Source organism: Mirounga angustirostris, unplaced genomic scaffold (genome assembly GCF_029215605.1).
Source record: "Mirounga angustirostris isolate CCGP_5_RB_7025 unplaced genomic scaffold, mMirAng1.0.hap1 SCAF_7, whole genome shotgun sequence".
In the NCBI taxonomy this organism is placed as follows: Eukaryota; Metazoa; Chordata; class Mammalia; order Carnivora; family Phocidae; genus Mirounga; species Mirounga angustirostris.
The window spans coordinates 126,505,651-126,522,666 of NW_026991715.1; the positions used below are offsets into that span (position 1 = coordinate 126,505,651).

At 41.6% G+C, this 17,016-nt stretch overlaps 1 protein-coding gene across 1 annotated transcript in view; it reads right to left on the reverse strand.

Annotated features, from left to right (window-relative positions):
* Window positions 1–10,994: 10,994 nt before the first annotated feature.
* The window catches only part of SPEF2 (sperm flagellar 2), a 167,447-nt gene continuing 161,425 nt past the window's right edge, over window positions 10,995–17,016 (reverse strand). The window contains 1 exon segment of the mRNA XM_054504500.2: window positions 10,995–11,622. Coding sequence (XP_054360475.1) covers window positions 11,533–11,622 — 90 coding nt within the window. The 3' untranslated portion in view covers window positions 10,995–11,532.

The following is a 17,016-nucleotide window of genomic DNA, read 5'->3' on the forward strand; positions in this document are numbered from 1 at the left end:
TCTGATTGCGCTCAGATGTGGGTAAGCAGCGGGGAGGAAAAAATAATGTTTCTTTACTCTGTGGATAAAAAGACTTCAAATTACGTGCATCTCACATACTTTGGTAATCTGCCCCACATTCTGCACCATGATGTGGGCTAGATATTGCTAATTTCGCGTTTATTTCTTTGGGGGAAAACAAGCCTTGAAGAGAATGCTCTTACAGATAGGTGGCAATTTCTGAGCTATGCGAAGAGAAATTGGTGATAACTCTCAATGAAGACCTCAAAAAGATTTAATCACAGTTACGGTGGCTACCCTTATGAGCAATTGATTTTGGGAATCCCAAATTATGCCTTCCCTGGCCATTATTGACACATCAATCTTCACTGTCATTTTTTTCTTTTTTTCTGCTGAAAGCAACCAAATGAGGAGGTACCATGTAGGCACCAAAGAGCTAAGCAAGGACTTTCAAATATTCATACTAAAGTCTTTTTAAGGAAGTTTAGAGAGGGGGACCATATTCTGAGAATACTGAAGTCTCACATTTTATCTTCAAATGTATGTATAGTTTGTTCTTGATGGCATACATAGGTCCATACATCATAATTTATACATGCTATTTTAATACTATTTTCCTCTCGTTTTCTTTTTCATTTATCCCTTTCACCCACAATCACCTCCTACCCCCTAAATCCAGGTTGATAACTTATTGTGTGTCTTCTCATATTTTTTATCTGCTCTTAGAATCATATATAACATACACACATCAATGTATATACACACTACACACACATATGTGAATACATTATATATATGTATATTACATACATGTAAAAGCAAACACATACATACGCCTTTAGTTTTTGTCTTTTATTTTGCAAAAATAGTATCATTTAATACATACTTCACTGAATCTGGCTTTACTCACTCAACATTCCTTGTGGAAATTTCTTTAAATCAACTAGTTACCTTCTGAAGTCTTTCTCTCTGTCCTTTTTTTTTTTTAAATGACTGCACAATGTTTCATGATATGGATATACCACAGTTAACTCAATAATTCCCTATAATGGGCTTTTTCCCCATGTATTTCCATGGCAATAAATGAACGAATTTATATATATGTGTATATATATATTTAATGATATAATGATCTCATATATATAATGATAAATGTATAGATTCATGTGTATAATGATAAATAATGTTTTCTTCTGGGCTAGGATGTGATTGCTGGTTTGGAGTCTTCAAATATTTTTAATTTTAGTAAGTGTTATAAGATTGCTTTCCAAAAACCATGTTTTAAGTCACATTTTTACCTCATTAGTTCACATTCGAGTAAATACAAGGTTCTAAATCCTTGCTATTCAGTGTGTGACCCATGATGGACCAACAGCCTTGGCATCATCACCTGGGAGTTTGTTAGAAATGTAGCATCTTAGTCCTACTCAAGATTTACTGAATCAGAATCCACATCTTAATAATATCCCCAGATGATTCATACATACTTTACTACCTGAAAATCAGTTTCAAATCATTTGCAATCTGTGTTAAATTGGAAGGGGGTATATTTACAAATATCTTCTCTGGAAGAAATTAGTAATAGTAGTTGACTCTGGGTGTAGCCCTGTGGGACTGGCAGATAGGACTGGGATGGAAACTTGCTTTTCAGCATATATTTGTGTAACCTTTGAACTTCTCTATGTGCATGTATTATCTATTTGGACAAATTTTAAGAGCAACTTCTTGCAAATATAACAATTACTTTCCACCCTCAAATCTCTAGGGAGATGGCAGCTCTGTGGGCTCCGTGGGCACTCTGCACACACTACAGCTGACTTCGTTATGCTAGTTAAACCAGAGTACTCTGGTTTAAGAAGTGTGGTGGGAAAGGAAAATTCTCCAAGCCACATGGCTTGCTTTTTGAGGATATGAGAATGTAATGATGTCACTGGGGGTTTATCTGCTAAGGGAGCATTTGACAGAGCAGGGAGAGTGAGTCACTGTCTTAAAGGACCTTCACGCTTTTCCTGCAAATCCCCACAGTTAGAACTGTGGTCATCATCCCAGTGTTAAGTTTGCAATAATATCTGATTTCCCTATACCAGAACACTGCATTAAAAATGTTACAACTGATTCAACTTCTTGAGATACTAGAGTTTTCAGGTTTCTTGTGAATCAGAGAGCTGACAAGCAGGTGTGGAAAATAAAAGTTTCAGGGTCTACACTGGATCTGCTGACACCAAGAGGGGAGAGTTTGAAGATGGGTAGGCAGCTCCACTTCTTAAGGTTGGGCATGGAACATCCCCACCACCTGATGGTTCCTGGAAATCTTCCTGGGACAAGAATCCCCTTCTACCTCAGTGATCCATTGTATATACAACTGACAGAAAACATTTCACACAGGAAAAATTTAAAATATATGGAAGTTCTACACAGGCTCTGAAGGTTAAAATACAGAAATATTTTAAATCTGGTTTCTCCAGGTGTTACTACCTTATGGGTCTAAATGATTTTACATTAAGAACAACAATTTAAACTTCTCTGGCCCCTGAACCTACCCACTCTCTCAGGATCAGCCTCCTGAAAAATGTTGCCCAAGTATTTGGGGAAGTCTTTGGGAAGATTGGGATGGTTCTTACATGTGCTCACAAATATATGAGGCTGCCCAGCAAAGAATCTGCCATTTCTTACTTTTCAACTGCTTTGCCTCTTTCCTCTGGGCATCACCACTCCTGCCAGGAATTTTTTTCCTCTGCAGAGTATCTTTCTTCTAAGGGACATCTGTCTCCAGCTGCATCCGGGACACTGGAGTCCTAGGGTATGTGTGGAGAGTGGGGGAGGGGATTGATGCCGCATGGCATTCTGGACAGGAGGAAAAAACTTTGTCTTCCTTTAGTGTCATTCTCTTTTAGAGGCTCCGTGTCAGGGTTTTAGTGAAACAGCTCTTTTAACATTTGCTGTCTCAAGTGTGGGAATGGAGATGTGTTGTATCCTGTGCAGGAAATAGCAACACACATTGCCTCACAGGAAAGTTGAAGGGGAGGAGATTGTTCTCCTTTCACAAATCCCATGATGCTCCAGAACTGCTGCCCATGTGCAGCTCAGCTGTGAGGTTGTTCGGTGCTGGTGGGTGGGTGTGGGGACGGAGATGGGGAACCAGAGGATGGGAGGAGAACAAGGGGAGTGCCTTCACCCAGAGCACCCTTAGAATCAGTAACAAGGGGCGCCTGGGTGGCTCAGTTGGTTAAGCGACTGCCTTCGGCTCAGGTCATGATCCTGGAGTCCCAGGATCGAGTCCCGCATCGGGCTCCCTGCTCGGCAGGGAGTCTGCTTCTCCCTCTGACCCTCCCCCCTCTCATGCTCTCTCTCTCTCATTCTCTCTCTCAAATAAATAAATAAAATCTTTAAAAAAAAAAAAGAATCAGTAACAAGGTTTTCAAGAGATATATTTATTTTTGTAAGTATTATTTCCCCAAAGAGTAAGGGAGATGTGATGGTAGCAATAAAAGGGGACAGGTTGGGCATGGGAAATACATCTTCTTACCATGTTCTTCTGTCTCTGGGAATTTCTGTGAGAAGGGAAAACCTTATAAAGTGAGTCCACAGCCGATTTGGAAATAGATCCACCAGCTATGGTTTCCAGAACAATAGTTTGATCACAACTGATATGTGAGCTGCTAGTAATCACAACTTCAGTGGCCTTGCCTTAGTCATAGTCACAGGGGGAAGGATGACTACAGGAAGTTGTGCTGACTTTTCCATTTCAACTTAGCCTTGCAGGTAAAATTGAGAGTTAGATAGAAGTTGCATTGCTAGACAACCACCTAATGCAAAGGAACATGTGTGCGCTATGTTCGTGTGCTTATTCTTAGACCCGTCCTAGGCTACCACTTCCAGGCTTCTTCAAGGCTTAGCCTCATCCCATGTATGTGTGTCATATCTCTCTTCTACCCATCCATGTCTAGCATGGGTGGGAGATGCAAGCAATAAGACAACAGGTTGTAGAGGGGGTTGTGCCCTGGTCTTGGTTGAGCTATGTACCCCTGGCCTCCTGGTCGCGTGCTCAAATGCTTGGAAGCCCAGGAGTTGCATGACAGCTGGAGAACTTTGGCCACAGATTGCCTTCCTTCTTCAGTTTTTTTTTTCATTCACATGGTTTGAGTGTCCAAGTATGCTGAATGAAGCCACACCAAGTCTGCTGTAGATGATTGGGCGGTTTGTGCACTGCAAAAATGCAACCAGTTGAGAGGAGAATGGCGACTGAACTCTATTCCCCGATCTGCTGTGCTCTGCCATGTACTGTGTGAGTCTGAAGGAAGGGATGTCTCCCAGAGGGTGTCTCGTGGGGAGTCACACAAGGGTGCTGTATGAGCTAGTTGTGGCTCTGTACACATGGTTTAAACTGTGAAGCATTGGGTTTGGTGGCCTTACTCTTGCTGCCGCAACCACCCTGTGACTTGCTTGGAATGACCCACTTTGGGAAACCTGACAATGGAAAGAGGAGAGGCATTGGGCCACATATAAGGCCCACAAATATAATCATTTGGTTTACGCAGAGCTGGCTCACCCAATGTTTTCAGATACCTGAATGAGTTGTCAATATTTCCAATTGAAGGGATTTTGCCTACAGATCTGAGTTTCAGGCTTCCTACAGATCTGCTGGGTAACACTTGGTAGCAGCCAGTTAGTGTGTGACAGTCCTCACCGTGCATGCCCTGTGGCCTCACTGCCATTGACAGTGAAAGTTAATTGTGTTTGTCACCGCATATGTGTTCTGTTTTTTTATAGTAGAATTAAAAGTGAAATCTACCCTGTGCCTTTTTAAGTGTGAAAATTAAAGATAGACTGAGAAGCCATGTTTTTAAGAAATCTGACCTGCTACCACATTTTTCAAATGTCTGTCAAGTCCATCGAACATTGTGTTTGCAGCCTGTGTTCTCATGTCAGATTGTCCCAGAATCACGCAGTCAAGGAAACTGTAGAAGTTCAGTTAGAGCACATGCTCCTTCGTTTGTCCATTAAATTAAGCTCTGACTGACAGAAGAAACTTGATTTATCATGATGCCTCTGTAGGAGAGGGCTTAGCAGGGGAAGAGTGTTCTGGAGGCTCATCTGTCTCACTGTCCTCTGCTAAAGTATTTGTCAAGAGAAAGGGTTTAGTCCCTTCCCACTGAGCAGAGGGGGGCTAGATAGTGAGTGGACCACATGCGTTGGGTCAAGCGTCAAATAGAGAGATGTTGTGATCAGATTTATGAAAATCTGAATAAGGGGGAGGAAGGACAGTGAAATTAGCAACACAGGCAAGGCAAGTCAGGATGCCACAAAAAGTCAGGTATGTAGGTCAGTGGAGTCATCTTTCATAAGCCAAGATTGCTGATGGCAAAATTCTGTCAGTAGGGAGGCAATGCTCCAGGGGCAAAGGCTTCAATCCTTCAACCAATCCTTAGCTGAGGGGAGCTCCTGGGGACTTAAACACATGGCTCTACCTTATGATGCCTCTACCTGACCCACAGTTGGAGGGTTAAGGGTAAAGACTCTGGAGGCAAATCCCTTCCCTCCCTGGTAGGAATCCTGGCCCCTTAGCAGCCATGTGGGTTAGGTGAGCTCCTTAACCTTTCACACCTCAGCAATGAGAATAACAACATACCTACATTATGAGTTGTCTCTAGATGAGAATTAAATGAGTTAATTCTTAGAAAGTGCTTAGAATAGTGGCTGGCACAGGTCAAATACCCAAGAAGTATTTCTTACTACCTGCTTGCTACCTTAGGAAAATGCCATGTTTAGAAACATGGTTATCAGCTTGGAGGAAATTGCTCTCTGCAAGAAATAACAGCAGCGTAGTTTTACAATTGACACCTTAGCATCATACGAGAACTTTCCAAAGAATCCTACTGGCAGGATGGGTAAACTTAGTGAAGGGCAGCTAAATTCAGGAAAAAAATTGTAACTGTCTATAGTCTCCTGTAGCATGAGAAAGCTAAGTGATGTCTTCCAATGCACTCTTCCTATAGACACTCTTGCAAGGAGCCTGGTGGCAAAGGCTCTCCTTGATTTACAGGGACTATACCATGAGATGGGCTAAAACAGTAAAACTAGTGGGAGAGGAGTAAGCCCTCAGCCTTTGAGCGCATAGTGAGGTCTGCCGCGTGCGAGAAGGATGTTGTGGTTTCAGCCTGGTTTGTGGGGGCACAGCAAGGTGAGGCTGTTTCAGACAGTGCTCAGTGTCGCTGTCTCCTTGTGGTTAACGTGAAGTGAGCAAAGACACAACAGCATTTGCTTGGAGCTCAAGCGCTCAAGGCACTGCTTCAAGCCCAAGGTGGCCCTTTGGGGGCTTTAAACTGCAACCACGAGACTCTAGTGACATCTCTTTCCAGATTTGTTTTGACACAGGCTTAAAAACAAAATTTCACTCCGTTCTTATGCTAAGAATCTGAGAGTGAATGTGCTCATCGATTTGTTTACCCCTAGATCAACAGCATCTTTGGTGACGCCTCTAGTAACGGAGGTTGCCCTCCTAAGTCTGTGTCAGAGAACATGAGAACTATTGCAGGCTGAAGGAGCTACTCCAACAGGCAACATAAATTCATTATTAAGTCAAATATACCAGTAAAATAGGAGAGGAGGCAGACTAAGTTGCAAAGGTATTGGGGCACAGTTAGGGCCCTTTGTTTAGATAAGATGGGTAAGGTGTGGTGGAGGGGCTTAGACGGCACCCAGATGGTGAGGTCTGCCGGGCAGACCTGTTCAGGGTTAGATTAGTCTACAGATCCTCAAAGGAGCTGATTACAATAGAATTCTTGGTTCTCCTTAGCTTCCATGAGTCAGTCAGCCTCCAGGGGATGTACCCTGATGTCACTCAGCCTGTCTTCTCCAGAACTGCAGGGAGCCATTTGGGGAGGGGGAAAGTGATCTTCTTACCACCTCCATACACTCACACACACACACACACACACACACACACACACACACACACAAATAATCCTCAGAAAATAAAATCAATTCTCTCAACAGATCTAGCGTAAGGGGTGAAAAAGATTACAGGAACATCTTTACTCTAAAAGATGTTCTCACCTTTTAGAATTTCTGGTAAAAGGAGACATCCCTCTTCATTACTTCATTCCATATTTATTATCTAGTAAGTATCGGAGGCTATGTTGAATGAAGCTGTATGAAGGTGAGTGCGAGAAAAAGATGATGAATATAGAAAGAGTCAGATTATAAATAATATTCTAAGAGATGTGGAATTTGTTTGATAGCAAGGGGTAGAGGGAACTTTTTTTAAGCAAAAGTGTGACATGCTTAAGCAGAGTTTCAGGAAGATTATTTTGGAAGTAGTGCAGAGGCTGGATTTGGGTAGAAAAAGGGAAGATGTAGAAGATACAGAAAGTAGGGGAACAATGGAGAGCTATTCAAGAGCCTAGAAGAAAGATTCTGAGGGCTTTTGAAACAGGCTGGGGACTGTGGGAACTGAAAGGGGAGGACAGATGTAAGAGATATTTATATGGAGTAATAAGACTCTGGTGTGAAGGGGGAGAGACAACCAGGAGGCAAGGACTCGGCCCAGGTTCTGAGTGTCAAAGACCAGGAGAACAGCAGGTGTTGCCATTAATGGAGAATCAGAAGTAAGGAGGAGGAGCTCTTCTCAAAGAACCTCAGAGATGGATGGGGCATCCTGCCAAATGCCCCATCCAAAATCTGTATCTCATCTGCTTCCATTGTAATCCTCCCTTAGGGAGTCTTCAGCTGACTCAGACAGGGTAACAGCTAAGTGGCTGCTGTATGGTATTGGGTTCTATGGGTAGGGCTTCTAGTGCAAGGAAATAGGGGCTGCTCATACAGTGGGATAAGCATAGTCAAAATGCTTTAAAGAAAGGTGTGATCCATACATAATGAAGACCAAGCAGAAAAGCCCCTTTGAGGAGATAGAGATAGATGGAAGTTGAGGTAGCAGAGCCGAGAAGCTGATTCAATAGAGACAGAAATGCAGTAGGAGTAAGACAAGGGGTAAAGTTCTGCACTCCTGTCATGGCACCCAACGCTTCTGCCACATGGTACTCTGCCTCTGTCAGAGTTCTTCTAGCAACAGGGAGCTAGCAGCTGCTGAAATCTGTCATGCTGCAACATTCACCATGAGTGTTGGTTTATCCCTGGGGACCGCAGAGAGTACTTCTCTGTCCCTTAAGTTAGAAGCCTCTCTACTCAAGCCTAAGGCTGAGGGGTTTGAATTTCCTCACTTCTGAATAAAAAAAATGAGTTCCTCTGCATATATAGACTCTGCATATATTAAAGCGTGTTACCATGAACTGCACACAGAATTGCAGCTGAGGTCTGACCACCGCAGATCAGAGGAAAATCAGCATCTCCCTTATAGCCACTAATGCTCTGAGGGCATTGGATTCTTTAGGGGCCACATCACACAGCTAATTAGTCAAATTGCTTTGAACAAAACCCTTTGTTTTTATTTTTAAACACAGCTAAGCCATACTTCCTCCATCCTGTGCTTGTGCGATTGGTTATTTGTACATAAGTTGAGCAAACCAGGCAAGAGGGTGGCTTTTGGTGTTAATATCGAGTTCCTAGTCTGTATTATTTACCAGCTGTGTGACTTGGGGCAAGTTAATCATCTCTCTGAATGTCCTTTTCATTCTATGTAAATGGCAATCCTAAGAGTACCTACCTCACAGAGTTGTGAGACAATGCTTGTAAAGCTCTCGGTGGAGTGCCTGCCTCATAGTAAACCCTCAAAACTAGCAGCTATTATTAACTATAGTCACCAATTATTAGTCCCTTAACCTTGTTATTGGGTCCTCTTTCTCTTATTAAACATAATTTAATTCAAATCTCTTTCAACACTGTGTCAACCATAATTATAGTTTGCCTGGATCCTATATCCCTTTTTGAATGTCTTTGTGGATGTTTTGTATCACAGAGATCAGTAAGATAGACCAGGATAGTAGTTTCTGTAGCTAACAGTCCACTGAGGAAGGGAGATAATGAATAATTTGTGTGATGAATCTTTTGTGCCCCTCCACTGGGTCTGAACTCACTTGTCCTTGCACTCAGTCCATATTTGTTGACTTTGTTCGCAAGGATATTATGAACAATCCTGTAAAGGCCACAGTGATATCCAGAAGAGAGCCACCAAGATAAGAGACTTCCATCTCAAAGGCAGCAGCTGGAGGACATAGTAATATTTAGTGCAAAACAGCATCAGAATGATTTGAAGATGGTTGGGCATTTCCTAGAATTATAAGACTTGAAAGGCCCTCAGGTAGATGAGTTCTAGCACATTCTTCTTTTGTCTGGGAGAATCCCATGCAGCCTCTAGTTTCAGAGGTGAAATTCCACACCTTGCCTGCCCCAGGACCTGTGCGGGAGAGCTCCTTTTATAGCTCTGGGTAACGCCCAGTCACAACATCTGCTTAGTCTTGATGATTAAGAGATTGTGACATGGTAGCAAATACCCACCAGGGAGACCTTTCATGTGGTGGTTGCTCTCCTACGGCTTAGATGAGTCAATGGGCCTCAGGAGGGAGATTCTGCAATGTCCTTATTTAACAATGTTGTACAAGAACATTATGAGAGCAAGGGATACTGTTAGCTCTGCTTTTAATTTTTTTCTATTGTAAAGTAATGTTGCCTTGTCTTGTTCAGTCCTTGACGAAATGTGGATTAGTTTATTGCCTGTGTCCTCATCATGATATTTTATTTATTTGAACTCGATTTTCAGATATTTCCCTCCTCCCTTCTCTAGAATAACTAGAATTATCTGGTAATAACTAGAATTGCATGCAAACCAGCTAAGTTGAATTTTGAAATCTCTGGCAGAGTTTCTTTTCCATCACTGTGCTTCTGGGTCACCATCCTCCATCATTTTGAAGATAAGAGTTATGGTAATGGAGCCCACAAGATGCAAATTAAGGAAATGTGTCACGCTCCAGAAAGAGAATATAACTCTAACAATAGAAATTGTCTTTGGATTGCTTCTTGTTTTAGTGATCAGTCTAAGTGTGATATTTCCACATATTTTGCACAAATGTATCAATAAAATGTAAAGCTGGCAATGATTTTAGTCTTAGGTTCTGGAGCAGAGTAATAAAGGAAATACAAGAGAATCTCTGACTTCATGGAACTTACAGCCTAGTGGAGCGACAGGCAAACAAAAGAGTAAACATGTAGTTTGTCAGATGTTGATAAGTACAATGGAAAAAAATTATGTTGTGTTGGGCTGTGGGTTATTTCTATTTTGTAATGTGTTCAGGGAAGGCCTTCCTGACAAAGTGTCATATAAACAGGCACCTAAACAAAGTGAGGGGACAAGTCATGCAGATATTTGGGAGAAAATCATTGTAGGCAGAGAAAAAAGTACCTGCAAAGGACCTGAGACAGAAGCGTGCAGGTATGTTCTAGGTTCAACAAGGTGGATTTGTAATGTAAGTAGAGTGGGCAAGAGGCAAAACAGCAGGAGATGAGATCAGAAAGGTAGCAAGGGATAAGTTTAAGGCGAGAACTTGGGCTGGATGCTGCATGAGATGGAATGCTGATAGAGGGTTGGAGCAGAGGGGTGACATGACCTCACTTGTATTATGAAAGGTTCCCCCTGTTGGCTTGGACAGGTTGAGTTTGCGATGACTATGAGCCATCAGTATGGTAATCAAATGGGTAGTATGAGCGAAGTTTGGATTCCAGGGAATGATGGGACTAGAAATTTCAGCGTTAGCCTCTATAATACCCACAAAGTAATGGAAATGACGAGTCATCCAGGGATTGACTGTAGAGGGAGGAGGCTGAGTTCTGAGGCCCTCCAACATTTGGAGGTTGAGGAAAAGAGAGGAGGATCCAGGCGCCAGGGAGCCTCAGAAGGAGCAGCCAGGGAGGGGATGGAGACCAAGCAGAGATTTCACAGAAGGCTCACCACTGAGAATACATTTATCACTCACTTAAAAAGAAAACATTTTCTTGAGATAAGTATCACTGAATTTAAGTCACTAATTTATATAAGTAAACAGATATAATTGTGCAAATACATCCATCTATTTGGGAAACATTGTATTATATTAGGGAAGGGTTAGGAATAGATGATAGGAGGTGGCTGTACCAGCAGTTGATGATGCATCCTTCTCTTTGGCTAGTGGGATGGACCTTAGAATTCTACTGCATGTGGAGCAAGAACGACAAAATGTACATATCAGTACTTCCCTGATGTGGAGCTTCGGGGGATTTTCACCATGTTTGCTTAATGTTTCCTTACTTCTCAGAGGGACTTTTCATGACTTATGTGTGTGTTTATTTTTGAACATATTGTCTGATGCCTTCTATTTTCAGAATCACTTCAAAATGCATTCCTTCTTTATTTGGATTTTTGCTCTGTAATTAAGGTTTATTATAGAATATTCTCTGAGTTAAGGAAGGCCCCCTTTTCATTGCTCCTCATAACCTGGTAGGGGTCATTTCTATACCTACAATGACAACATATATGACCAACACCTTGTTTACATTGATGTTTGCAAGATTCGTTGTCAAATTATAAAAATCACACTCTTGTCTTCATTTCTTTTCTTCTGTAAGTCTCGAAGGAGATCTCTCTCCATCACTTCCTTGTACATGCTCACTCCTTTGGAGAATTATTTTAATATCCTAAAGGAAGAGATATAAAGAGAAATAACAAATATTAATAAGTGATTTAGAATTAGTGATTTAGAATTAATGATCATAATATGGGAGTGATGAAACAGTAAATTGTTTTTATTTTTTCTTTAAGAAAATGGTGCTCTATTTAGTTTAAATGTCACCCTGCAACTTACTGCCTGTACCCTTGGGAAGATATCAAAGATCTTGCAGCCTTTGTTTTCTAATCTAATAATGAATGGAATTGTTTTATTAGATTAAATAACATTTGTAAAAAGCAATTACACATAGTTTGGCACATAATGAACAAGCCAAAGTGTTACTTCCCTATTAATGAATGAGCAACTGTATTTATTTTGTATTAAAGAAAAATTCTAATGCCAAATCCATCATGTCTACAGATTTGTAGAATTTTAGACCAGCAGATTATTTGGAGGGGAGATTGTCTCATTTCTCCATGTTTTTATTTTATTTTTTAATATTAGGAATAGAAGATTTGTTTTTCATCCATTTAAAATACCAGCATCTTACATTTTACATCACAGACATTGAAAACATAAATTTAAAACAGCATCAAAATATAGAAGGGGTACAAACACATGTGGAAACTGTAGAATTATATATATGCAGTTTTTTTCCCCCCCACAAATTTAGGGAAATGCTTTAAGAATGTAAGTTTCTTTTCTTCAAAGCTGAGTTCCAAAGGTTTCAATTTGACTGAGGTCATTTTACGCAAGAAGACATGAGTTAGTTCACTATCTGAGCTGACCCCTGCCAAGTGACACACACTGCTTATTATCAGTCACTACCAGGAATCATAGTGAATCATTTTCTTGTGAGACCTTGTTCTTTGAAAATACAGATTTCCTGCAGCCAGAGGTCAAACTTGAGTGAACCATGTGAAAAAGAACAGCTGCTCACCATTGACCTTTCTGGTCCTATCCACCACAGTTGTTAATAACACGTCTCCTTTGAATAGTGTACTTAAGGTAACTAATGCTGACTACTGAATGCTCACTTGGGGATGAAGGAGTGAGCTGACCTGGAATCACCTGACACTCCGCAGTGCAGACCAAATCATAAGCTCCAGATGTATAAGCCAGCCCTGGGTAAGTTTGCTGTTGAAGTCAGAGGCCATAATTTTCAGTAGCAGTTATTGGAGAAAAGCCAAGAGAGTCTGGAAATGTTTGACCTGGGTGCTTTGAAAACACGAAGTGCTGAAGCAGCCATCATATTTTGTTAGGGAGATAAAGGAGAAGGTTGGAGAATATTTTAAAGTCAGATACCCTGAAGTTACAGTGGGATGAGAGTTCCTTCAAGTCATCCTTAATAAATCATTTTGTCCTCACATAATTAATGGGGTCCCAACTCATGTACTTATAAGAAATTCTCCTGTGGTATTTGGATTTTAACACTAAAAGATTTATTATTATCTCCTATTGAATGGAAACCTTAATTTCAAGGATATATGCTGGATTTACAGGTTTGCTAAAAATAATCTACATTTAGTCAGCATGTGTTCATTAGAAGAGACTACACTTATTTAGGTTGGTGTGGGAAATCTTGTGTTCACTTACATTTTAAATATATTGGTCATGGGAAATTAATTGATTTTGCTCACTAACAACCCAATTACAGTGTCCTCATTGATCTTGTTACATTTATTTAACCAAAGCATTTTCTTAATAATTTAGGAACATTACTTGAAATGACCTCTTTGTATAAGATCTATGAAAGTAGAAATTAAATAAATGACTTTGATTGAATGACTATAAAATCCAACACAAAATCTGGATTTTCCCCATAGGTAGTGGCCACATGGGGATTTCTGGGACACCAGTTTGGACTCTTTGTCATCATGGCACTGAGACAATGAAAGCCTTTTTCTTTCTTTTCAAAGAGCAGACACTGAATTCAGGAGATGAAATGCCCTAGCTTATTTATTTATCCACATATAATTTCACATGGCTCAGAAATATTTCCTGGGCACTGCAACTACCAGCAAACCAGTAACAGTAAGAGTAATAATAATCCATAATGTCTAACGTTTATTATCGGGTGCTTTCTACCTGCCAAGCACTGAGCTAAGCACTTTATACGTACTAAGTCATCTAATCCATACAAGAGCCCTATGAGGGTATGGTAACCCTATTTTACAGATGGGGAAACCAAGGCACCATGAGGTCACTTGCCCAAGGTCACACAGTTTGTAGGTGTGAACCCAATCAGCGTGGCTCCTGGGCCCACTCTCTCAACCACAAAGCCAGGCCGCCTCCCAATAAGAGCAAAAATAAAACATACCAAAATAATTACAAATACTCAGATATTTCAAATATATATTTTAAAATGTTGCTGCTTCCAAACACAAACCTTGTAAACACAAGGTATCAGGCAAACAACCTTCACTTCCCACTGTTTATAACAGCAAACAACATTTTAACCTGAAAAACCACATTCTAGCTTTTGCTCTACTTATCTTGAAAGATCTTCAAATAACATCACTGTGGTTAAAGTTCATTTTAAAATGTGATCTGTTTACTTGCACATGGATATCTGGAGCAGAAATGGTGACAGGATGGCTTTGACAGAAACTGAATCTTCAGAGATTTTTTTTTTTCCTTTATTTTTATCTTTCTTTTCTTTCTTTTTTTTTTTTTTTGCTTTGTGAAAAGGAGAGTAGAACTTCTTACTGGAAAGGGAAGCTCTTTCATTTTAGAATATCAGGGCTTAGGTTTTTAGGTTACAGTCTCAACTCTCAGATTCCCAGTCATACGAATGAGTCCCACTTACGTAGTCCTCGGTCCTCTCATGGATTTGAGGGGGAGGGTCCGGGAGAAGAGGTGATGGCGAGGAGGGAGGCGCTGAAGCAGCCGACTCTGCCGAGGCGCTCTGGCAGTGAAGGAGTGAATGGACAGACCGACTGGTGACAGACAGTCTAACTCTCTTTCTGCTGGTCCGGGGAGGCTGACTCCCTGGCGGTCAGACACCGCGCGCTGGCTGGATCCAGCCAGAGAGGGACGCTGCACCCCAGGGAGATTTGGGGAATGTGCAGAGATGGTGTTGGTAGTCCGTCTGTGCAGGTGCTCCTGGGGTAGACTGGGCGGCGGCCCAGAATCCTGCCATGCTGGAGACAGTCCTGCGCAGAGGGGAGGGACTGCACTGTCCAAAGTGTCAGCAGTGAGGTGTATGGCAAGTTGATCAGATTCCTTCCAAAATGAGGGCAATGCATAAATGAAAAAGAGCCCCATGGACTCCAGCTCTCCCTAGGAAAGCTTTTTTCAAGGGGCTGCCTTTCGGAGGCAGTCATCCATTGGCTGTTTTCTTTCCTCAGGAAAATGCTGAAGAGAATCTTCTCTGCAAGTTAATCATATTTAGTCTGGCCAGAGTAAAGACGTTCCCAAATTGCCTGACTTTGTACGGAGTTTTCCTCCCATTAGGGGAGGAAAAAATTGTGGCATCATTTTTATGTTCCTACTGGTTCTTGGCAATTAATATAAGATAAATTCTAACATACAGCTCTGGAACCTACCTTATACAGAATGACGCTAGCCCAGAGGAAAGCCAAAGTGGGGGTAGATCCCCACAATTGGCGACTCTCTCTCCACCCCTTTGTCTAGTTCTGGTGTTCTCCGTCCCCACTAACTCTAGGGTCACACTGACCTATGCCCTCCTCCTCCTAATTTCATATTTAATGAAAATATGTGATATAAGAAACCGGAAAGGGACATGTAATGTACCAGTTTGTATGCAAACAGTAAATGTTTGTGGAATGCTAACCATGTTTCCAACTATTTTGGCCTATTTCTATAAAGAGGCACAACTCTTTTTTTAAGAGCCCTATTAAAGGTAGAGACATAATGATATGATATGGTGACAAAGAAACACTTTGGGATGAAGATGATGTCACATCACGCCCCTACTCAGAAGCCCTCCTGGCCTCCCCTTCCTCCCACACAATCCTCTGCTCATGCCTTTGGCACAGGTCTCTCCTTTTCCCTGTGATGCTGTCCTCTGTCCATCCCAACAGCAAATCCGTGTACACGTCCTCTCCTGTCTCTCCACTTTCAACAATCCTGGTCATCTTTGAAGATTCAGCTTCTGGAACAAAAAAAGTGTCCTATGTCTTGAGTTCCTATAATGTTTTGCTTGGGTGGCGTACCTTATATCATTCTCTGGTAATTCTTGCATGTAAAAATTCTCTTGCAAACAGAAGTGGAATTTGTTTGAGAACAGAAACTGAGTTTCGTACTCATTTTGTCTCTCCTGGAAACTTACATTACTAGCCTCAGTAATAAGTGCTCAGTCGTGAAGAGTGATTGTTAACAGCCATCATTTCTGAAGTATTTGCCGAGTGTCAGGAACCATGCTGTGTGCTTCCTATGCACAGTCTCATTTCATCCTCACCACAATCCTTTGAATAGGAATGGCTGTTATTCCCATTTAACAGATGAGAAAGCTGGGATGAACAGAAAGTTAAAGTCAGGTATCTAGTAAGTAGTATACCTGAGATTCAGTCCCATGACTTTCTGATTCCTGAGCCTGTGTTCTAAAAGGCTCTAATCACACTTCACTACTGGATGAGAGTCTGCTAGCTTGTTAGAATCAATTTCAATGATTACCAACATACGTAATACAATTTCTATGTAAAAAGATCAGCAATTTAGAACAAACCAATTTAGGTCTGTAGAGATTCAAGTTGGAATAGTCTCATTTCTGGGCATAGAGTTTTATCACTGAGAAGTCAGGAGTAATGCATCTTAGATCAGCTTCATTTTATCAAAGTGAAAGTGCTTTTATCTGAAACTGAGCAAACCCTGTATAGTCCAATAAACACCTAGCGGGAGCCAAATAAGGAGGTTTCATGCGGCTGAACTGGTATGTGAGGAGGTTGTACGCTTGCCCCACTGTGAACAGGGGTCTGCCTCTGCTGGCCTTAGCCCTTGCTGTTGGAGACCAGGCACTGCCATGGTGGATGCACATTCAGCATATGTGGTACAGAATGGCTGGGTTACTGTGAGCTCTGGAGTACGGCTCTTCTTTTCTTCCTTGCCTCCTTCTGAGTTGGTCCGGTCTGCTGGGTTTTGTCCTCAGTTTCTCCATCTTGAATGGTTCCGTCCCTGACGGAACTGGCACCCAGGCTTTCATGCGCACTGTCACCATATGCACAACACAGACCATGTGGACCATGATTAGAATGCAATGACTACGTTGGCACTTGGTTGGGATCATGGTCTCCTTAGTTCTCTTTGGCAAAGGGGGATTCTATTCCCCATACCCTTCAGTCATAGGCCAGTCATTAGGCAGCTGGGATGATCCGGAACACTAACATGGCCACTCACCCAGCTTTAATCTCATCAACTTTAACCTTCTGTCTTAGGTCCAAAGTAGCCCCATGCCTAATGA